Source organism: Felis catus, chromosome B4 (genome assembly GCF_018350175.1).
Source record: "Felis catus isolate Fca126 chromosome B4, F.catus_Fca126_mat1.0, whole genome shotgun sequence".
Lineage (NCBI taxonomy): Eukaryota > Metazoa > Chordata > Mammalia > Carnivora > Felidae > Felis > Felis catus.
Window position 1 is genome coordinate 94,309,927 of NC_058374.1, and position 24,226 is coordinate 94,334,152.

At 37.4% G+C, this 24,226-nt stretch overlaps 1 protein-coding gene across 2 annotated transcripts in view; it reads left to right on the plus strand.

Annotated features, from left to right (window-relative positions):
• Nucleotides 1-24,226, plus strand: part of FRS2 (fibroblast growth factor receptor substrate 2) — a 112,742-nt gene that overhangs the window by 78,872 nt on the left and 9,644 nt on the right. Inside the window, exons 4-6 of one of the 2 annotated variants that reach the window (XM_023257227.2) lie at nucleotides 4,497-4,600; nucleotides 16,903-16,997; nucleotides 23,393-23,484. In XM_023257227.2, coding sequence (XP_023112995.1) covers nucleotides 23,419-23,484 — 66 coding nt within the window. In that variant the 5' untranslated portion in view covers nucleotides 4,497-4,600; nucleotides 16,903-16,997; nucleotides 23,393-23,418. The remainder of the gene's footprint in view (nucleotides 1-4,496; nucleotides 4,601-16,902; nucleotides 16,998-23,392; nucleotides 23,485-24,226) is intronic. The other variant, XM_023257228.2, reaches the window with a different exon arrangement.

Sequence of the window (24,226 nt, forward strand, 5' to 3'; positions counted from 1 at the left end):
TATGTTCACCTTGGTTGATCGATATCTCGAGTTTAAAATCAAGGTACAACTGAAGGAAAACAAACCATGGAAGCTCTAGGGAAAAAGTGCATATCTCTTTGTTAAAGTGGTAGACAAGAAAACTAAAAATTCAAAATTTGGCTTTCAATGAAATTTTGATTAATTTTTTCACTTCATTTCCCCATTTGAAGAATGAAGAAAATAGTTCCCAGCAGTCTTCACTGGAAGATTGTTCTCTAGACAAATATTTATCAAGGCTCAAAAGAACATTGGGTCTTGGACACTCTGAAATCCTTGATTATAACTGTCTTCTAGCATCTGGGAAAAGCAAAGCAAAGAGATTTTAACATACTTCTCTTGTTCTTCTTACTGTTCTTAAGTAGAGGAGAAATACCTAAAGAGCACACCATGGTACTGAAGAATGTTTCTAGAAGCTCTCAGTGGGTAGTTGTGTACCAGATGTCCAACTGCATTTTTTTTTAAAGATTTCATTTTTTTTTTTTTATAAATTTTTTTTTTCAACGTTTATTTATTTTTGGGACAGAGAGAGACACAGCATGAACGGGGGAGGGGCAGAGAGAGAGGGAGACACAGAATCGGAAACAGGCTCCAGGCTCTGAGCCATCAGCCCAGAGCCTGACGCGGGGCTCGAACTCACGGACCGCGAGATCGTGACCTGGCTGAAGTCGGACGCTCAACCGACTGCGCCACCCAGGCGCCCCTAAAGATTTCATTTTTTTAAGTAATCTCTACATCCAGTGTGGGGCTTGAACTCATAGCCCTGAGATCAAGAGTTGCATGCTCCACCAGCTGAGCCAGGAAGGTGCCCCCAACTGCATTATTTTTGTTTGGAATAAACCCAAGCTATACATCTCCATAAATTCTTAGTATTGTGGGGGCCCTTCAGGACATTCCCCTAAGACGTGAATTCTGATTACAGCTTTGCTGGCCGTGAGCACCTTTAGCCTCAGAGTGGATGTTAAGTTCTGTGTATTGGCAGGTTTCCAACATTTACTAATTGGGTTATGCCTACTTAAATACTCGTGGCAGTTTCCCTTGGCCACCACATTCTCCACACTCTGCCCTAACCTGTTTTGTATATAGTCTGCCTTTGGGCTCTGCCTAGACATTTATAGCTTTTCTTTCACAAGAAGTCTTAATAAAGTATTGATTTGTATATTCTTTAGTTAGTAACTTATTGTTGATTATAAAAGTAATTCACACTGTAGAAAATACAAAGAGAAAAATGTGCTTTTCATCCTACCATCAGTGAACCAAATATTAATACTTTAGTGTGTTTTAATGTAGTGTTTTTTTCTGGATGCATGTATTTTGTGTAGGTGTGGGAGAAAGAAAAATAAGTGTGGATGTTATTTTTTAAAATGAGAAGCCTCTTATTTTGCTACTGGGCACAAAGAGTAACTTAAAAAAAAAACCCTTTTTTTTTCTGGAACAATTTTAGAATCACAGAAAAGTTGAAAAGATACTGCAGAGATTCTCATATACCCTTTACCTGGCTTTCCCTGACGTTAATCTTTTTTATTTTTTTTAAGTTTATTTTATTTATTTACTTAGAGAGAGAAAGAGAGAGAATCCCAAGCAGGCTCCACACTGTCAGCACGGAGCCTGATGTAGGGCTTGAACTCAGAAACCATGAGCTATGACCTGAGGTGAAATCAAGAGTTGGATGCTTAACCAGCTGAGCCACCCAGTCGCCCCTTCCCTAATGTTAATCTCATGTAGTTACTGTGACACATATTTCAAAACTAAGAAATTAACAATACTGTTAACTACAGACTTTATTTGGATTTCCCCAGTTTATCCACGAATGTCCTTTTTCTGTTCCAGAATCCAATCCAGGATACCATATTGCATTTTAAAAAGAACAGATCTGTTCTTTCTTTCCTGCTTAACTTTATACCATGAACATTTTTTGGTCATTAAATGTTCTTTAAACAATGCTTATTGGGGCGCCTGGGTGGCGCAGTCGGTTAAGCGTCCGACTTCAGCCAGGTCACGATCTCGCGGTCCGTGAGTTCGAGCCCCGCGTCAGGCTCTGGGCTGATGGCTCAGAGCCTGGAGCCTGTTTCCGATTCTGTGTCTCCCTCTCTCTCTGCCCCTCCCCCGTTCATGCTCTGTCTCTCTCTGTCCCAAAAATAAATAAACGTTGAAAAAAAAATTAAAAAAAAAATAAACAATGCTTATTAATGGCCCCATATGTGGATAGATGTACCCTGATGTAACTATTTCTGGTTAACTTTGTGGTGGGGGGCATTTTGGGAGGTTGGGGAGTGTTAGAAAACACATATATCAACCATTTTTATTAATGGTGTACTTGAATCAGATAATTTTAATGCTAGATTATAGCAGTAATTTTGAATGCATTGCTCTAAAAGTGGAAAATAAATAATCAAGTTTATTTTCCTTTGAGGTTATGTTTAAGAGCATTTAGATTGAGTTAAATGCAGAATCTGATGAGCTGTTCATGAAGCAGTTTGTTTTGAGGGTTATTTAGAGTTGCTTGGCATTTGGCTAACCTTACTTTAAGTAGATTATGTGTATACATTCTGTGTACACACAGTCAATATTTAGGCTTTTAATAGGAGTCTTGTACTAGCATGATATCCACCTGTGTTTGGAAATACAGATTTATGGTATATTCCACTTACATATTCAGTTTTTCAAATTACCACTTTATTTCCTTTCATTAATGTTTATTTAGTTCTAGGTTAAGCATATAATATAAAAAGCGAAGATGCCTAGAGATTCTCTTGCAATGTTGCATCATTTTATGGATATTTATTGCTTGATTGATACTGAATAAGTTGCATATTTCACATGACGTCTGAAGTTAGAGTGGCTTGCATTTAGTGTTTTGTTTTAAAGAATAAAGCCAAATGCTTTTTAAGAACCATTATTAAGCAAAATGCTGTAAAATTGATACTTAGATTTTACCTCTTGCTGTTGCTCAGTTTAGTAAAATGTCATAGGTTAAATATTATGCTAGAGTTCGATCTAGGCTAGTGAACTACTGTCTATTATTAAATTTATAAGCTAGAAGTTTATTTTGAGGCTTAAGCTATCACTTGTTAATTTGATGCAGTTGTATGAATTCATATATAGAAATAACTGAGCTGAAGAATCTGAACATTGAATTTTGTTACACAATACTCACAGAAAATTGAATGCACCATCTCCATAAGACCAAATATATTTATTCCAGTTTTCAGGCATTTCTGGAGAACACCTATTCTTTCTTACCGCTATCTTACATGACTGCTTTCTGTGGTGTGGTCTGTGGATTTTTAGTGGGGAGAGCTATGTGATCTGTCATATAGAATATTTGGCACTTTGATGTTACTGGAGGACAGTATTTGATTTCCTTGTACATATTTTTAGATTGCAATATCAAGTTCTAAACTAAGGGTTTGAGAGGTCCCAAGGTTGATTTTTTTTCCTGTGCTTGAAGATGCTGGAATTGTTGCCGTTGGTACTGATTACCATTATTGACTTAGCTAGAGTAGAGTGACTCATCTTCTGGGTTTGCACATCTGTAGTTGTGTTTTTATATCTTGGGACAGAGATTACGGACACTCAAACTTAATTATATAAATTTCATTACCAGTGTTTCTAGGTGTAATATATTCCAAAGTTATAGATGATTCCAGGATTGAATTATGACCAGTATAATTGAAGGTAGAGTGGTGTTTTAGATAATCTTCCATTTTAATTTCTCTTATTTTTAGCAAGCCATTTTAATACCACTTTCTCAGTATTTGCTAAGTACACACACAATTGTTGATAGATAAATAGTAAAGATATAGCTACAGATTCTTTTATTTCATTCTTAAAATGCATGATTGAAAGTGAATTTTTCAGATCAGTGTGAAATATGAAGTCAAAGTGGGTAACTTTTTTTTAGGTCTGGAAGAAGTATCTGAACTTCAGGTCATCGTCCTATAGTGACTCACTGCAGGCAAGTTCAGATGCTGTTAGGAGAATATTTATGTTTATAGATGGATGCTGTGACTGTGACTGTAGGTTAGACTTTGGGCATCATAGAAAGTAAAACACCATGGACTGTATTCTTAGGAATTACAAGTTCTCCTTATATGTACTCTAGATTTTCTGCCTCTATAGGATGGTATTTTGGTTAAGACATGAGTGGCATCTTTCAGATTCTAAGGGAGAATGTGAACTGTGAAAGTACAAACTGGCCCCTCAGGAAATGGCACGAGCCTGTCTTCCTACCTATATCTCTTAATATTTTCCCAGGCATACCCTGTCTTCCAGCTGTAAGAAATTATTTGCTATGTCTGGAGCAGGCCATGCCCTATTAGACTTCTGTGCTTCTGCATATACTCTTGATCTGGATTGCCCTTGCCTTGTTAACATTTTAGATTTACTCACAGGAAAATGAATTGACAACAGTTTAAATATATATAAGTATGTGCTTACTTTTTCTTGATCATCCTGGTTTTACTTATCTCTTACAGAGAAAACAGAAATGAGAGGAATCTGGTTTAAATTGCAGTACCAGGAATTTAGATTAGACATAAAGAGTTTCCAGAAAATAAAGTACCACATATTGAAGTGATTTGTAAGTAATATAATTAATTTTGAAGAGTTTTTTATTTTTGTTTTTTGAAAAGTTTAAAAAGGAGGGGGTGGTTAAAGGGTTCTGAACTGCAAAGTGGTTCACCACCATAGCCCCTAGTAAAATAAAAAACCTAAAGGAAGAAAAATCTATTTAGGAATATGCAGATACAACCATATTCATGGATAGAAGCTTAAAAGATAATTGGGAACTTTTTGGTTTTGTGTGTTCATGTGTACTTTAAATTTTTACAGCTAACAAGGAAACTGTTGCAGGTGTCCTTACTTTTCACAGAATGGCTCTGGTTTTGTGACTAGCAAAATATACTGAAAAATCTCTCCCCTTAGCTTGTTTGTTTTTTAACTCTTCCTTAGAATAATGTAAATAATAAAAAATCCTTAGCAGTGTTAAAATAAGCAGAAAACTAATATGTATCAATCAAAAAAAAAAAAAAAAAGACCTTCCCAGTAGTTTAAAAATAACCAAACCACTGACACAAAGAACAAGGTTTTTGAATACCATTCTCTTGATTGTTTTAATATAATTAAATGTGGATTTAGCTGTGCCCCAAATTTAGAGTTATATTGCTATGCTTCTAACTATAGATATTCTGTCCTGGCTACATTTGAACAGAACTACTGTAGTATAAGCCAAATTCACCCACAGTGCTAGTGAACTGAAAGAGCAAATATACCTTCCTAAGCACCAAATTTATAATCACACTCATGAATAGAGTTCAGTGTTCCCTTTGCTTGTCATTCTGCAAGAATCATATTGGAATAATTTAGGACAGCTTTACTAAATTTATTAATGTAACTCTTGTTATGAGGATAGTGCTTAAGTTCTAGGCTTCTGTGCTTAGAGAGCAAAAGGCCCCTTTGTAATACAAGAGATTTTTACCTGTAGTGGTGATATAATAATTCCTTGTCTTTTTAAACATATTATTAAACGTATACACATATTATATATATTTTTCTAAATGTTTTTATAGCTAGAATTTATTTGGTTTTCACAATAACTCTGTGAATAGGTATCCTAATGTTATAAATGAGGAAACTTAGGCACAGGGAGGTTGACTGATTGCCATTTAAAACATTGTTTTAAAATCAATTATTATTATTTCGGTGGCTAACATCTAATTGCTTACTATATACTAGACACCGTTTTAAGCTTTTTATATATTTTAATTAATAAGAGCTTGGGCTTTGGAGTCAGATTCAGATTTAATCCTGGATCTTCTTCTTATCAGCTATTGACTTGGGAAAGCTACCTAACTTCTTTAAGCCTTGGTTTCTTCATTTGGAACAGAGAAATAATGATAGTACCTACCTCATAGGGTGGTTGTATAGATTGAGATAATCCAAATGAATCTGTCTAGCATATAGTGAGGGCTTTAGTGGAATCATAGTTGCTCTGATGTAGATATGTATTTTATAAAGTAATATCCATGTTACAGCAAGATTATGGCTCCATGTAGTGTCTATAACTACGTCTTTCCTTTCACTACCTCCACATCACCTTTTGTAAGCCTTCTGCTTCTGGGAAGAAACCAAAGACAGTTAAGAAGTCATGGAGAGTATCTGAGACATTCATGTTTCAGAGTCAAAGGCAGGACACTGTGGTCCATTGGGTTGTTTCATTCCAGGAGTGCTTTGGTATATCAGTTATTCAGAACTCAGAATGTGTTCTTGTATATCCTTTTAAATGAGGCCATAATGTCTATTAATCCCTGATATAACTGACATACTAAATATTTGCGTAGAAAAAGCAAGCAAAGAACTTCATGGTACTTTGGCAGTGCTAATAATCAAGTAATAAAATAACAAAAATGAATATATATATTGATACTCAAAAAGAGGTTCAGAGAGAATTCTGGGAACATGGTAAAATAGGAAGCATCAGGAATCAATCTCCCCACATAGGCAACAGTTGCCCTGGCAGGATCTTACATAACTGTTTTGGTAAATTGGAGTTATTAAAGATTTGCATCTGCTAGGAGAAGACTTGGCTATAAACTGTGATTAATTTTGGTCAGTTTCAGCTCTCAGCACAGCTACCCATCCTCTTCTCCTAGTCCTGTGTAGCTTACACATAGCTTGTGAGAGCCAAGATAGGCAAAAAGGATCTTCTCTTCCAAATGTCAGAAATCTGTGCTTGGGTCACTGACTGCTGCTTCTGATCAGAGGTACACAGGAAGAGATGGGCAATCAACCACTGTTGTTGAGCCTCTCCCTGTTGTAAGCTCTTCCCCTCCAGCTGAAGTGACTTCTGGGAGATTTAAAGGGCTAGTACCTTCTTTTGCCCCATTCAGTTTTCTCTTTCTCCCCCTCTGGGAAACAGACATTAAAGACTACAACATTCTAAAACAACTGCATATACAGGGAGATTTCAAAAGTGACTACACATGCCCAGAAAAAGGCCCAGAAAAGACCTGAGAAGACCTTAAGTTTATATCTTAGGCTGACTGTTGGCAAAAGAGGGAGCCTATGACAATCAAAAAAATAAAATGGCAAAAAACAGCAAAGGGGAAAATCTGATTTCCAGAGTTACCACATTAGATTAAAATACCAGTTTTCAACAACAACAAAATCACAAGGCAAAGGAATAAGAAAGTATGGCCCATTTGAAGGAAAAAAAGAAATCAACAGAAATTGCCCTTGAAAAAGTCCTGATGACAGATGTATTACACAAAGACAAAAACAATTGTCTTAAAGATACTGAAAGAACTAAAGGAAGATTTGGAAAACAAATACCAATAAAGGAATAAATAAAAAGACATCAAATCCTGGAGCTGAAAAGTACAATAACTAAAATGGAAAAATCAGTAGATTCAAAGGCAGATGTGAATAGGCAGAACAAAGAGTCAGCAAACATGAAGATAGGACCATGAAAATGATCAAGTCTGAGGAACAGAAAACAGATTGAAAAAAAGTGAACAGATCAAACAAACTGAAGAAAAATGAACAGAATCTAAGAGACCTGTAGGATACAGTCAAGTGGAGCAACATACATATTGGAGTGCTAGAAGAGAGAATATTTGAAGAAATAAGGGCTGAAAACATCCCAAATTTGATGAAAGAACCGATGAATGTAAATGTCCAAGGAGCTCTTTGCACTCTGAATAATTTAGATTAACTCAAAGAGACACACATCAAGACACATTTTTAAAAATTTATTTATTTTTTAATTTACATCCAAATTAGCATATAGTGCAACAATGATTTCAGGGATAGGTTCCTTAAGCCCCTTACCCATTTAGCCCATCCCCCCCTTCTACAACCCCTCCAGCAACCCTCTGTTTATTCTCTATATTTAAGAGTTTTTTATGTTTTGTCCCCTCCATGTTTTTATATTATTTTTGATTCCCCTCCCTTATGTTCATCTGTGAACATATAATATTTTATGTTATAATATTTGTCTTTCTTTGACTAATTTCACTTAGCATAATACCCTCTAGGTCCATCCATGTAGTTGCAAATGGCAAGATTTCATTCTTTCTGATTGCTGAGTAATCTCCATTGTATATATATATATACCACAGCTTCTTTATCCATTCATCCATCGATGGACATTTGGGCTCTTTCCATGCTTTGGCTATTGTCAGTAGCACTGTTATAAACATTGGGGTGCATGTGCCCCTTCAAAACAGCATACCTGTATCCTTTGGATAAATACCTAGTAGTGCAATTGCTGGGTTGTAGGGTAGTTCTATTTTTAATTTTTTGAGGAACCTCCATACTTACTGTTTTCCAGAGTGGCTGCACCATCTTGCATTCCCACCAACAATGCAAAAGAGATCCTCTTTCTCCGCATCCTTGCCAACATCTGTTGTTGCCTGAGTTGTTAATGTTAGCCATTCTGACAGGTGTGAGGTGGTATCTCATTGTGGTTTTAATTTGTATTTCCCTAATGATGAGTGATGTTGAACATTTTTTCACGTGTCGGTTGGCCATCTGGATGTCTTCTTTGGAGAAGTGTCTATTCATGTCTTTTGCCCATTTCTTCCCTGGATTATTTGTTTTTTGTGTGCTGAGTTTGGTAAGTTCTTTATAAATTTTGGATACTAACCCTTTATCTGGTATGTCATTTGCAGATATCGTCTCCCATTCCATCGGTTGCCTTTTAGTTTTGCTGATTGTTTCCTTTGCTGTGCAGAAGCTTTTTATCTTGATGAGGTCCCAGTAGTTCATTTTTGCTTTTGTTTCCCTTGCCTCTGGAGACGTGTTGAGTAAGAAGTTGCTGCAGCCAAGGTCAGAGAGGTTTTTGCCTGCTTTCTTCTTGAGGATTTTGATGGCTTCCTGTCTTACATTTAGGTCTTTCATCCATTTTTGGTTTATTTTTGTGTACGGTATAAGATAGTGGTGCAGGTTCATTTTTCTGCATGTCGCTGTCCAGGTTTCCCAGCACCATTTGCTAAAGAGACCGTCTTTATTCCATTGGATATTCTTTCCTGCTTTGTCAAAGATTAGTTGACCATATGTTTGTGGGTCCATTTCTGGGTTCTCTATTCTGTTCCATTGATCTGAGTGTCTGTTCTTGTGCCGGTACCATACTGTCTTGATGATTACAGCTTTGTAATACAGCTTGAAGTCTGGGATTGTAATGCCTCCAGCTTTGGTTTTATTTTTCAAGATAGCTTTGGCTATTTGGGCGTTTTTTGTTTTTTGGTTCCAAATTTTAGGATTGTTTATTCTAGCTCTGTAAAGAATGCTGGTGTTGTTTTGATAGGGATTGCCACATCAAGATACATTTTAATTAAACTTTCTAAAGCCAAGCACAAGGAATCTTGAAAGCAGCAAGAGAGAAGCAAATCATCATATATAAGGGATCTTCAATAAAGTTATCAGCAAATTGCAAAGTTAAAAACTTTGGAGGCCAGGTGGCAGTGGGCTTATATATTCAAAGTGCTAAAAGAAAACTGCCTGGGGCACCTGGGTGGCTCAATGGTTAACCATCCGACTTCGACTCAGGTCATGATCTCACAGTTCATGAGTTTGAGCCCTGTGTTGGGCTCTGTGCTGACAGCTCAGAGACTGTAGCCTGCTTTGAATTCTGCGTCTCCCTCTCTCTCTGCCCCTTCCCTGCTTGCATTCTGTCTCTCTCTCTGAAAAATAAATAAACATAGAAAAAAAGTGCCAACCAAGAATTCTGTATCTGGCCAAACTGTCCTCTAAAAGTAAGGGAGAAATTAAGACATTCCCAGGTAAACAAAAGCTGAGGAAGTTCATTATCACTAGACCTGCTCTGTAAGAAATTTGCAAGGGAGTTCTGCAATGTGAAATGAAAGGATGCTAGACAGTAACTTGAAGCCATATGGAGAAATGAAGATCTCACTCGAGATGAATACAGGGGAATTATAAAAACTAGTACTGTTGCAACAACGATTTATAACTGCATTTTTTTGTTTTCTACATGATTGAGAGACGAATAACATTTAAAGGTGAAAAAAGGCTAATATTGTAATTGTGGCTTGTAATTGTTTTGTTTTCTATATAAGAAACTAATACATCGGAAAAGAATTATTAGTTTATCTTTTTGGGCACTATGAGTATAAGCACAGAGCTTTGGGACATCAGTAACTGAAAGGAGTGGGGATGGAGCTGTAAGAAAGCAGAGTTTTTATATGTTATTGATGTTAAGCTGGTATAAATTCACATTGGATTATTATAACTTTAGGATGTGATCTAATCCCCATGATAACCACAAAGAAAATATCTGTAGAAAACACACACAAAAGGAAATCAGAAAGAAATTTAAACATTTCACTACAGGAAAAAAACAAAACAAAAAACCTAAACACAAAAACAGTAATGTAGGTAATGAGGGACAAAAAACCTTAAGGCATATAGAGAACAAATAGCAAAATGACAGAAGTCCCTTCTTATCGGTAATTATTTTAATTGTAAATTCATTAAACTCTCCAATCAAAAGACAGATTGGCATAATGGATAAAACACATGATCCAACTATATGCTGTCTACAAGAGGCTCACTTTAGAGATCCAAAGACAAGTAGATTGAAAGTGAAAAGATGGAAATATATATTGCATTCAAATTGTAACCAAATGAGGTCGGAGGTGGCTGTACTAATATCAGATAAAATAGACTATAAATTTAAAAAGTTTGTAAGAGACAAGAATATTATATATTAATAAAATATTCAACAGAGCAAGAAAGTATAGCAATTATAAACATTTATGTACCTAATGACAGATCATCAAAATATACAAAGTAAAAACTGACAGAATTGAAGGGAGAAATAGACAGTTTTACAATAGTAGTTGGAGACTTCAGTACCCTACTCACAATAATGGATAGAACAACTAGACAATATCAGTAAGGAACTAGAGTGCATAACCAACTGAATCTAACAAACAAACGAAACACTCTACCCAACGATAGTAGCATCCATGTTTTTCTCAAGTACACATGGGACATTTTTCAGGATAGATGATATGTCAGGCTGTAGATTAATTCTTAATACATTTTAAAAAATAGATATCATACAAAGTATCTTCTCTAACCTTGGGGGTGAAGTTAAAAATCAACAACAGAAGGAAAACTGGAGAAAAAAATCATAAAATTCTGGAAATTAACACACTTTTAAACAATCAGTGTATCAAAGAAGAAACCACAAGGAAAATTAGATAATACTTAGAGATAAATGAAAATAGAAACATGCAAAAAAGAATGGGATCCAGAGAAAGCAGTACTAAGGGGGAAATTAACAGCTATAAGTGCTTACATTAAAAAATTAGGAAAACTTCAAAATGACAATGTAACTAACTGAAGGAACTAGAAAAAGAAGAACAAACTGAAACCAAGGCTAACAGAAGGAAGGAAATAATGATGTTTAGAGCAGAGATACGTTATACAGAGAATAGGAAAAAAAGAAAAAGCAACGAAATAAAAAGTTAATTCTTTAAGACAACAAAGTTGGCAAATGTTTACTAGATAAAGAAAAAAGAGGGAAGATTCAAATTACTAAATTAAGAAATGAAAGTAGAGATATTATTACTGATTTTACCAAAATAAAAAGTACTATAAGAGAGTACTATGAACAATTGTACACTAACAATGTATCTAACTATCAATTAGATAACATTGATGAAGGACAAATTCCTAGAAATAAAATCTACCAAGAATATCACAAATAGAAAATCTGAATGGACCTAGTAAGGAGATTGAACCAGTAATCAAAAATATCCTGACTAGAAGAGGATTGGTTTCACTGTTGAGTTCTACCAAACATTTAAAGAGTTAACATTAGTCCTTCTCAAACTTTTCCAAAAAACTGAAGAGGGAACACCTCTTAATACATTCCATGAGGACAGCATTACCCTGATGCCAAACCCAGACAAAGACACTGAAAACTACAGACCAAGATCCTTTTTTTTTTTTTTTACAGATTTTATTTTTAAGTAATCTCTACACCCAGCATGGGGCTTGGACTCACAACCCCAAGATCGAGTCGCATGCTCCACTGCCTGAGTCAGTCAGCCAAGTGCCCCCCAATATCCCTTATGAACATTGATGCAAAAATCCTCCCCAAAATACTAGCAAATACAAGCATACATTTAATATGTAAATCAGAAACATATTAAATCCCACATGACAAAGTGAGATTTATTCTTGGAATGCAAGAGTGGTACAACATAGAAAAATCAATCATTATAGTGTATCATATTAATGACGTGAAGGGAAAAAACCACATGATCATCTCAACTGATGCAGAACAAGCATTTGACAAAATTCAATATTTTTTCATCATAGAAAAATTTAAAAAATGAGGAATAGAAGGAAACTACCTCAACATGACAAAAGCCACCTCTAAAAACACACAGTGAACATCATACTCAGTACTGAAAGACTATAAGACTTTCCTCTAAGATTGGAACAAGTCAAGGATGCCTGCTTTCACCACTTTTATTCAACATAGTACTGGAAGTTCTAGCCAGAGCAGTTAGGCAAGAAAGAGAAATAGAAGGCATCCAAATTGGAAAGGAAGAAGTAAAACTATCTGTTTGCAGATGATATGATCTCATATGTATTGAAAGATTCCACACACAAAAATTTTTTAGGACTAATAAACAAATTCAGCAAAATACTAGGATACAAAGTCAATATGCAAAAAATAGTTACATTTCTGTATACTAGCAGTGAACAATCTGAATGGAAATTACAAAAACAGTTCCATTTACAGTAGCATCAATAAAATACTTACGAATTAAGTTAACCAAGGTGGTGAAAGACTTGTACAATAAAATCTACAAAACATTGCTGAAAGACATTAAGGAAGACATAACTAAACACACCTGTGTTCATGGATTAGAAGATGTAATATTGTTAAAATGTGAGTGCTTCTCAAAGAGAGCTGCAGATTCAGTGCAACCCCTATCAAAATCCAGTGGTGTTTTTTTTTTTTTTTCAAAAAATAGAAAAACCCACCCTAAAATTTATATAGAATCTCAGGGGACCCCAAATAGCCAAAACATTTTTTTGAAAAAAGAACAGGGGGCACTTGGGTGGCTCAGTTGGTTAAGCATTCAACTCTTGATTTTAAAGCTCGGGTCACGATCTCGTGGTTTGTGGGATCGAACCCCACATTGGATCTGCGCTGACGCACAGAGCCTACTTAGGATTCCCTCTCTTCTCTCTTTGTCTCAGTCCCCCTGCTCGCACTCTCTTTTTCTCTTTCTCAAAATAAATAAACATTTTTTTAAAGTATTTTTAAAAAGGCAAAACAGGGCGACTCACACTTCCAGATTTCAAAACTTATTACATAGCTACAGTAATCAAACAGTATGGTATTGACATAAAGACAGACTGATAGACCAGTGGAATAGAATAGAGAATCCAGAAACAAACCCTCACATACATGGTCAACTAAGTTTTGACAAAAGTGCCAATACCATTCAATGGGGAAAGGACAATCTTTTCAAAACATGGTGCTCGGGAAACTGGATATCCATATGCAAAAGAATGAACTTGTACCCTCACCTAACACCCATACGAAAATTAACTCAAAAAGGATCAAAGACCTAAATATAACATAAAACAATATAGTTCTTAGAAAAAAAAACATTAAACAAAAGCTTCACGACATTGGATCTGGCACTGCTTTCTTGGGTATGACACCAGAAGCATAGGCAACAAAGGCAAAAATAGACAAATTGGACTTCACGAAAAATAAAAAATTTTGTACATGAAAAGACACTATTCAACAGACTGAAAATGGCAACCCACGGAATGGGGGGAAATATTTGCAAACCATATATTTGATAAGAGATTAATATGCAAAATATATAGAGAACTTCTAAAAGTCCGGAACAGGGGCAGGCGCCTGGGTGGCTCAGTTGGTTAAGCATCCGATTCTTGGCTTCGGCTCAGGTCATGATCTCATGGTTCATGAGTTCAAGCCCCACATGAGGCTCCATACTGACAGCACGGAGCCTGCCTGGGATTCTCTGTCTCCCTCTCCCTCTGCCCCTCCCCTGCTCACTCTCTCTGTCTCTCTCTCAAAATCAGTAAACTTAAAAAAAATTTTTAGAGTCCAAAACTAAAAAACATACCAACTCAAAAATAGGCCAAGGACTTGTATAGACATTTCACCAAAGAAGATATATGAATGATTACTAAGCACATAAAAAGATGCTCAAGATCACTAATTATTAAGGAAATGCAAATCAAAACTACATGGAGATAACATCTCATACCCATTAGGATGGCTAATACCAACAAACAAAAACAGAAAACATGTTGGTGAGGATGTGGAGAAATTGGAACTCTTAGGCATACTCGTGGGAACATCAGTGGTACAGCTGCTGAGGAAAACAGAATGGCAGTTCCTCACAAAATAAAAAATAGAATTACCATGTGATCAGCAGCATTGAATTGAAAGCACAGTCTCAAAGATATTTGTACATTCACATTAGCAGCTGCATTATTCACAGTAGCTAAAAGGTGGATAAATGTCCATCAATAGATGAATGGATAAGCAAAATCTGGTGTGTGTGTGTGTGTGTGTGTGTGTGTGTGTGTGTGTGTGTGTGTAGTGGAATATTGTTCCAGCTTTAAAAGGAAACTGTGACACCTGTTACAGCATGGATAAGCTTTAAGGACATCATGCCTAGTGAAATAAGGCACGCACAAAAAAGATAAATACTATGATCTCATTTATATACAGTACCTAAAGTAGTCAAACTCATAAAAACAGAAAGTAGAATGGTGGTTGCCAGCATTCGTTGGGAGGGGAAATGAGCTATTTAATGGGTACAGAGTTTCGATCTTTTAAGATGAAGAAGGTCTAGATATTGGTTGCACAACAATATTGAATATATCTAACTCTCCTAAACTGTGCACTTAAAAATAGATAGGATAATCAATTTTATGTTATGTGTCTTTTACTCAAATAAAAAAAAATTAAGAAAAGAAAAAAAAAGAGGACTGAAGGTAGGACAGAATAAAAAGTTTTCATAGATTTTGTTGGATGCTTTTCAATATTTTCTAGAGCCTTATAGGTTGGTACACTGATTCTTTGATATATTTTATTTCAAGACTTAAGATTATTCCTTGGTATAGGGTTATAGAAGGGTCACTGTCACTTCTGTTAGTCATATTTACTATAATTAAACTTATTTCAGAAAGGAGGTTGTGAGATGCTTGTAAGTGGAATCTATGAGAAGAGAGATTTTCCTGAGTTAATTAGCTGACATCTCTCAGGAGAGAGAGATGAACAAACAATGTGTATTCTTGTAAGAGCAATGATTTGTGTTGGGATTAGCCACATAATTTTATAAGCCAAAAAGCATGATAATCTCCTGGAGAAAAGAAGGGTGTGCTAAAGCAGAGGCACTGGGTAGCCGCCCGCTCTAACATGGGCTGTAGCAGCAGCTTATGAGGGGCACAAACACACCTGGCTGAACTGCTGATTTTGTATATAGGTTCGAAGTCCAAAATTGAAAATTTTGTTTGCATGTGGATTCATGATTTAGAAATGTTCATTTTGTAGTTTCTTAAATTTATTTTATTTATCTAATTTTTATCTTCTTAGAGAGTGGGGGGAGGGGGAGGGGGAGGGAGAGAGAGAGAGAGAATCTTTTTTTTTTAATGTTTATTTTTGAGAGAGATAGAGTGTGAGTGGGGGAGGCGCAAAGAGAGGGGGAGACACAGAATCTGAAGCAGGCTCCAGGCTCTGAGCTGTCAGCACAGGGCCGAACACAGGGCTCAAACCCACAAACTGCCAGATCATGACCTGGGCCAAAGTTAGACACTTAATCCACTGAGCCAGTCAGGTGCCCTGAGAGAGAGAGAGAGAAAGACAATGAATCTTAAGTAGGCTCCACGCTCAGTGCAGAGCCCGATGCAGGGCTCAATCCTGTGACCGTGACCCTGGGATCATAACCTGAGCCATATCAAGAATCAAACGCCCAACAGACTGAGCCGGCCAGGTATACCTGGAAATGTTCATTTTGGGAATCAGTCATTTGTTAACTCTAGTTAATATATAGATTAAAATGAGACTATTTGCAAAACCCCTAATGCCTGATACAGTGTAGTTATTCAGTAAATGTTAGTGCCCATGTTTAAGTTTGATATTTTTCTGTGTTATAAAAAGGGAATTGATTGACCAGAAATTTCCCAAAAGTATGCTGGAATCTCTTGAAACTTTAAATTGTAATTTATTGCTATAAGTTACACCATTATCCTGTGACTCTATGACATGCTTGTTCTAATGACCGACTAATGACTGACTTGACTAATGACAGTCCTAATGACTGACTCCTCTGATTTGGTTCTGGAGGGGTCTTGTAGACTAGGAAGGTACAGCAAGTGGACTCTCAAGTCTGCTCTTTGGGAGGAGTGCCAGAAAAGTTTAAGAAAAGTGACTGGAAGTGGAGAATTAGCCTGCCACAGGATGAAATGGGGTTTTAGAGTTGGAAAGGAACGTCGGAGGTGGTTTAGTCTGACCTCTCATTTTATGGCTGAGGAGATAAGTATAGAGAAGTGAGTTGTCCAGTGTCATAGCTGTAGTGGAGAAGCCAGTCAATGACTTATGAAGGTTCTGATATCCAAACATTATAGAACTTAGACTGTATAGCATGTTTACTTCTTCCTTTGAAAAGGCTGTGTGAATGGTAACATGTACATGTCATTTTAATTTTAAAAATAGATCTATATTTATCAGATTTTTATACTTTTGAGTTTATTTAAATAGATTAACTGAACTAACAGTGCTACTGGAAGTCTTATAAGGAAAATCATTGCTTTAAGAGAAATAAATTCTTGCCTTTTTTCTGTTTCTAGGTTAAGTCACCAAACAAAGAAAACATGGTATTTTGAAGAATGATTAAACTCCTGATGCTGCAGAAGAGGCTAAGAATATTAATGGCTAGATCTAGGTAAGTTGAGGTTTATCTTAAAAAAAAAAGAAAAACATTAAGTTCACAAATTATATTTTCTTTTTTTCCCCCACAAATTAAACAGGATATTTTAATTGTTTTCTTGAATGTAGTCACATTGTGGCCTGAGTTGCTGTCCCCTCCAAAGAATAAGGACAAGTGGCTTTAATTAAACTAAGCCAATGTTTACAAATTTAAAATAATCAGGGGCGCCTCAGTGGCTCAGTCAGTTGAGCATCTGACTTTGCCTCAGGTCATGATCTCACGGTTTGTGACTTTGAGCCCGGAGCCCTGTGTTGGACTCTGTGCTGACAGCTCAGAGCCTGGATCCTGTTTCAGATTCTGTGTCTCCTTCTTTCTCTGCATGCACCGCCCCCCCAAATAAATAAACATTAAAAAATAAAAATAAAAATAAAAATATTCAGGCAACTTGGTGCAATACCAATCTTCCCAAACGGTAGCTATCTTTTGTTCTTGAATGTAATTTCAGCTACTTTCTTGAGTGAGCATAGTTAGTCTATATAGGTTTTTGCTGAGTTATGAATTTGGTTGGGTAAGATGGTGAAATCATACGGTTTCTTATCAAGTATTTACAGTTTTAGTGCACATTATTAAGTCTTACATAACTCAGATGTGGTCTCCAAATATTAATCTGGTGGTCATAAATGCAGAATATCTGGTATCTTGTCTTTCCCCTTGCCTAGGAGTTTGTGATTCTGGAGGAGGAGTCAGAGATGTGCAAGAGAGCTCCACACTAAAAAGTCTCCTTCTGTGTTGGAAGATTGACCACAACCTCCCGTTGCTCCAGCTGTCTAGTCTCTCACTCAGACTGAGCCTTTTCTTTAACCTTACGGAGGCCTCCTGTTCCTTTTTGCCTCTGGTTTTTCCATTTCATCAGCCCTCTTCTTTTTTTACTTCTTTCCCGACCGGACCTGATGTTCCATCACTTCAAACCCCCTTATTGCCAGTATCCTCTAGTTTCCTTGTCCTCTTACCCTCTGAGCCTGGGTCGCCGGAACCATCTGCCCTCTGGACGGCTGAGCACTGCTGCAAAAACAGTGCCATCTTCCTCTCCAACCTCTGCTGAACTCTGAGTGCAGCCTACTGAATAATCCTGCTACCTTTCGTGGGTAGCCCCCTGGTGAATAATGCTACCGTTTGCCTCAAGTCCCTCATTCTGCAAACTTGCTTTCTATTTTACAAAGGGAATTTAGGATGATAGGTGTTACCTACTTCAGTTTTTCTGCTGGGTCCCACCCATTCTTATTTTCTTCCCTCTCTCCTCAGGACAAGGCAGTCCTACTTCTGTGGGCAGACTTCTCATTCTGAGCCCTGGAACTCCTCTTCTCCAGTCTCCCTGTCTGTCTTGATCTACCATATAACTCATTTTTTTCCTTTGGTTTTTTTTTTCCTAAAAATTTTAACCTTTCTTGACCTACTGATTACAAACCTGTGTAAATCTATGTCATCTGAAAACAAATAACTCAAGCAGCATGTTTTCTTTTGAAACCATGTCTGTCTACACTGTCACGCTCTGCCCTTCCCTTTCTGAACCTGTTCGGGAAAGAGCAGTTTCTGTTCTCTGGGGGGCTACTTCCTTATCTTCTATTTGTTCACTTCAGTTTGGTTTCCGCCTCTACCAGTCTCCCATGATGGAACCCTCCTTCTTGACACTTTCTTTTTTCAGTTTGTACGATTCTGGTTTTTTTTTTTTTTCCTCCTTCACTCGCTTACTTCTACTCCAGTATTTCTACATTTGTATCCCCCAGAATTTTAACTGTAGACCACTCTCGATACTATCCTTGGGCAGTGTTTTCTGTTTTACAGCTTCACATATTCTGTGTGTATGAATATTTTACCCCTTCCTCAAATCTATACTCGTGTATTTAACTCTCTGTTGCATATCTCCATTTGGTTGTTCTCTAGCATCTCAACATGGCTAAAACTGAGCTAACCACCATCACTTCCACTTGAAAACTACCATGCTTTTTTCTGTCTCAGGTAATGGAACCAGCCCCCTTCATCTGCCACACTGGAAGCTGCTCTTCCTTCCCATATGCCTAGCCAGCCACTTCGTGCTGCTCACTTGCCTTCCTAAATATTTTAAAAATTCATCTCTTGTGTCTCCCTACTACTGCTGCACTGGTTTTAGGTCTGTAGCATATTTCATTTCTCAATATTCCCTAACTGGTTTTTCTTCTCTGAACTGAACTGCCACTTCAATTTATTCTGCAGGTGGATATATTTAAAATGAAGTCATGAGCAACTCGCTTTCCTGCTTCCCATTCTTTACTGTGTTTCCATCATGTGTAGGATGAAATCCATTCTCTTTAGCATGGCACACGAGGCTTTTGTGTCACATACTAGGCTTTTCATTAATTGTTGTTGTGCCGAATTGAAACACTCAGTGTGGATAGAGTTTCTAAGTAGTTTGCACCGCCATTCAAATGTCCCTGATCGCACGGGATGTGCTGCCTTAACAGGTAGCCCATGAAGGTGGCAAATAGAAGAATGATTTTCTAGGGGCGTCTAGTGGGCCAGCTGGTGGAGCGTGCGACTTTTGATCTCAGGCTTGTAGGTTTGAGCCCCAAGTTGGGTGTAGAGATTACTTAGAAAGATATTTAAAAATCTTTAAAACAAAACAATAACAACAACAACAAAAAAGAGGGATGATTTTTTATTTCATTTGAGGAATTGTTTAAAAACACTCCTTTGAATGTTTTGAGGCAGAAGCCACACTATAGTAATCTTTTAGCTCTTTATATTCATGAGCAGGTCATTGGTAAGGATAGATGTATAATTTTAAAAAGACTTTGTTTCTGTCAATTATCCCTCTACTTTAAAAAAATGTTTTAAATATTCTTTTGCCTCTTTCTCATCATATAATTTATTAAATATTTTCAGGCATACCTTGTTTTATTGTGCTTTGCTTTATTGTGCTTTCCAGATACTGTGATTTTTATGAATTGAAGATTTGTGACACTCTTGCTTTGAACAAGCCTATCAATGCCATTTTCCCAACAGCGTTTGCTCACTTTGTGTCTCTGTGTCACATTTTGGTAATTCTCACAATAGTTAAAACTCTTTTATTATTGTATTTATTATGATAATCTGAGATCGGTGATGATGACTCACTGAAGAGCTTAAATGATGGTTAGCATTTTTAGCAGGAAGTCTTTTTTAATTAAAGTACATTGTTTTGTTGGACACACTACTACACATTTAATGGACTGTCATATAGTGTAAACATAACTTTTTTTTTAAAGGTTTATTTATTTTGAGAGAGAAAGAAAGAACGAGCAGGGGAAGTACAGAGAGAGAGAGAGAGAGAGGGAGAGAGAGAGAGAGACAGAATCCCAAGCAGGCTCTGTGTCATCAGTACAGAGCCCGACATGGGGCTCAGTCTCACAAACCATGAGATCATGACTTGAGCCGAAATCAAGAGTTGGAGGTTTAATGGACTGAGCCCCCCAGGTGCCCCTAAACATAACTTTTATATGCACTGGAAACCAAAAAGTTGATTTCACTTGCTTTATTGCAATACTTGCTTTTTTACTGTGGTCTGGAACCAAACCTGCAGTATCCCCAAGGTACGCCTGTATTAATTTTTCCATGTTTGTTTATTTTAAGAAAGAGAGAGAGAGAGAGTGGGAGAAGAGTAGGGTGAGAGGAAGAGAGAATCCCAAGCAGGCTCCAAGCTGTCATTGCAGAGCCTGATGTGGGGCTCGATCTCACAAACCCATGAGATCATGACCTGAGCCGAAATTAAGAGTCAGGCACTTAACCAACTGAGTCACCCAGGTGTCTCCAGTTGCATTAATTTTTAAAAAGTAAATATTGATGAACCATGTGCTATGTCAGGTGATATGCTTAGTGCTTAGAGAAGGCTCCTATCTTTAGGGAAATTACAGTGAAGTGAATGTTGAGACAGATAAACAGTACAATAGAATATGATAAATGCCATGATAGAGTCATGTCCGTGTGACTGTGAGGACACTGAAGGACGTCTAGCTAGTTGGAGTCCCAGATCCTACCTCATTGTTCAGGACGCTTTATATGGTTTGGCCCCTGCTCTTGTTACAGCCTGCCTGTATTCTAGTTGTATTGGACACCTCACTTTCTCCTGAATGCAAGATCACCTTTCATGATCTTTCATGACCTTGACCTTTGTACTCTTTTATCTGTCTCAACTACCTATTTCTGTTCTGTGTCCAGCACACTGTTTCTGCTCACCTTTTGAAGTACCAGTTCAAATGGTGCTTCCTGCTCTGTTAACCCAGAAAGTTATTTGCTCCCTTTAGTGTGCCCACAGAACTCTTCTCAGATTCTAATATAAGGTTTAAACATAATGCATTATCTATTTACATCTCTGTCTCTCCCTTTAGACCCATGACTTTTCAGAAGTACATACTGTGACTTAATCATCTTTTTTTGTTGTTGTGAATGTTTGTTTTATGTATTTTAAGAGAGAATGGGAGCTGAGGAGGGGCAGAGAGAGTGGGAGAGAGAGAGAGAGAGAGAGAGAGAGAGAGAGAGAATCCCAAGCAGGCTCCATGCTGTCAGCACAAAGCCTAATGCAGGGCTCAAACTCACGAACCGTGAGATCATGACCTGAGCCAAGATCAAGAATTGGATACTTACCTGACTGAGCCACTCAGGTGCCCCTGTGACTTAATCATCTTTATGCCATGATATTTAGCTGGCATATTACCTGGAGCAAACTACCAAACATGAGTCTTAACTTTACTATTTAATTTATCGCTTCTTTTGGTTTGTACACTAATATACTTTTTCATCTGCCTCATACTTATACCTGCCAGCCTTTTTTACCTTTATTTAGTACAGTTCAATTCATTCAGCTCCCAAGAGACTTAGAGCTCCCCGCTCTGTGGTGCTAGGTGGTGTGTTAGGGCATGGGGAATGCAAAAACTGGATAAGGTCTGTCTCTGCTTAGGAAGGAGCTTACGGGGTGGGGGGTGGGGGGTGGGGGGTGGGGGAGCAGGGAGAATAATACTTAAATAAACAGTGTGAAAATGCTGTGATACTGGGAAGCCCAGGGTGCCTTGGGGGATACATAAAAAGTGTAACCCTCCCAGTTTGCTTAGAATCAGCGAAGCCTCCCTGAATCACTGTATTCTGATTGGATCTTGAGAAAGGAAAGGAGCAGCGTGGAAGGGTGTGAGGGGACAAGCTGCTCTGGGGACTGTTTAGTATGACTGGGTAGGGCTTGAAGCAGAGACAAGGAGAGTTCAGACTAGATCTGCGGCCAGGGATGAGATTGTGAAGAACCTCATGTCATGCGGACAAGCTGCAAATTTTTTTCCTGAAGATAATGAAGAACGACTGAAGAATTTTAAACCAGTTTTACCAGGTTTATGTTTTTGAATATTTAGTAGCTTTTTGTGCTTCCTTTCCTTCCACTTTTTCAAATATTATCACATTCGTTCTGATTCTTTCCCTCGTTTGTAAGTAGTGTTTTGAATTTTATCTTTGTTCATTTGCAGTGTTCTTGAACACTTAATGTCACCTATAACCTACTATCTCTGACTTTGTGTGGGAAAGCAGGATTACACAGACATGCTGTATCAGTTTGCCAATATTCTCTGTGCTAAGTTACCGCTTGATTTTTGGGTTGTCTTTCTCTCTTAATGAACTGTTCCACATTTGTTTTTGTATCTTATTTACCAGTCAGCTTTGGCCTGGTTAGGTACATAAAGGATACTACAGTGAATAATAAGAATCAAAATACCTGCCAACCTAGAAGTCCAACATCCCTTTAGAAATTTATTAAAAGAAAGACATGAAATTCCTGACAAACCATAAAGGGTTAATTCCATAAATGACTTCATTTAAATAGTGTTACATATGAGATAAGACCTTAAATTGGTTTTTGTTAAGGTAATTTAAAAATAGGCAGACCTTTGCAAATTAAACTGGAAATTTGAGATTTCTGTGAAGTCTACCTCATGCAACTATTCTCATTATCACTGAGCAAAATTCAGCAGCTGAATGTGTGAAATCTAGCTTAGCCCTATACCTTCTTGGGCTTAATTTTCCTCATCAAAATAATGCAGGACTTGTGTTAGGTGGTTTCTTTCTTTCTTTTTTTTTTTAAGTTCATTTATTTTTAGAGACAGAGAGTGAGTGGGGGAGGGGCAGAGCAAGAGGGAGAGAGAGAATCCCTATCGGGCTCCATGTTGTCAGCGAAGAGTCCGTCGCAGGGTCTGGAACCCACAAGCTGTGAGATCAGGACCTGAAGTGAAATCAAGAGTCCAGTGCATAACCGAGTGAGCCACCTGGGTGCCCCTGTGTTAGATGGTTTCTAAAGTCTTTTTCTGTTTTACGATTTTTATATCCTACATTTAATAATTTTTTCCAAATTATCTTTCATGTAGCGCTCACATGGTCTTCTGAAGAAGCCATGGGTAGCTGTTGTAGCTGTCCAGATAAAGACACTGTCCCAGATAACCATCGGAACAAGTTTAAGGTTAGTAAAACTGGTTGAGTTACATCTCTCACTGCCTACTTGGATGTTCTTTTTCTTCGCTTAATATATCTTACTTCCTTACTTTTCTCTCTGGACCCTTTTATTTCTCTTTGTGTCCACTCTGCCTTTTCTTGTTTTAACAAATGGTGACAGTATGTTCTTACTGACAGTGTGGAATCCTCTTTTACTTTTCCTTTGGTCCTGAGTATCCAATTAGCCATACAGTTCTAGAAATACTTTTTTAAATGCCATTTTATAGGTGCCTCTTCAGTCTGGTCACCACATCCCAGTCATTGCTTCATGTGCCTGGATAATTTCTTAGCTGGACTCTACCCTTGAGTCCGTCACCTTTGTGATCCATCCTGCAGTTGACATCATATTGATCTTACTCTTTCATCATCCTAAAACTTCCATGGTGTTCTGTTACCTAGAGCATAAATGTTCCATTTCTTACCTATTCACAGCCATTTAGTGTCTCTCGTAGTCTGACCTCAAGTTGTTGTAAGTCATAGCCTCTGGATCACACAAACCTAGGTGTAAGTTGAAACCCTGTGGCTTTGTAGCTTTGTGACCTTGGGCAGGTTTGTTCCGTTTGTGTACAGTACAGTGGAGAAAATCGTATTACCTGCAGTTTAGGATTGTTACGAGGATTAAATGGGAAAAGCATGTGCAAAGCGCTCTGCCTACCCCAGGAATATAGACAGTTCTCCTGAAGTGTTACCTGTCTGGCCATTTTCAGAAA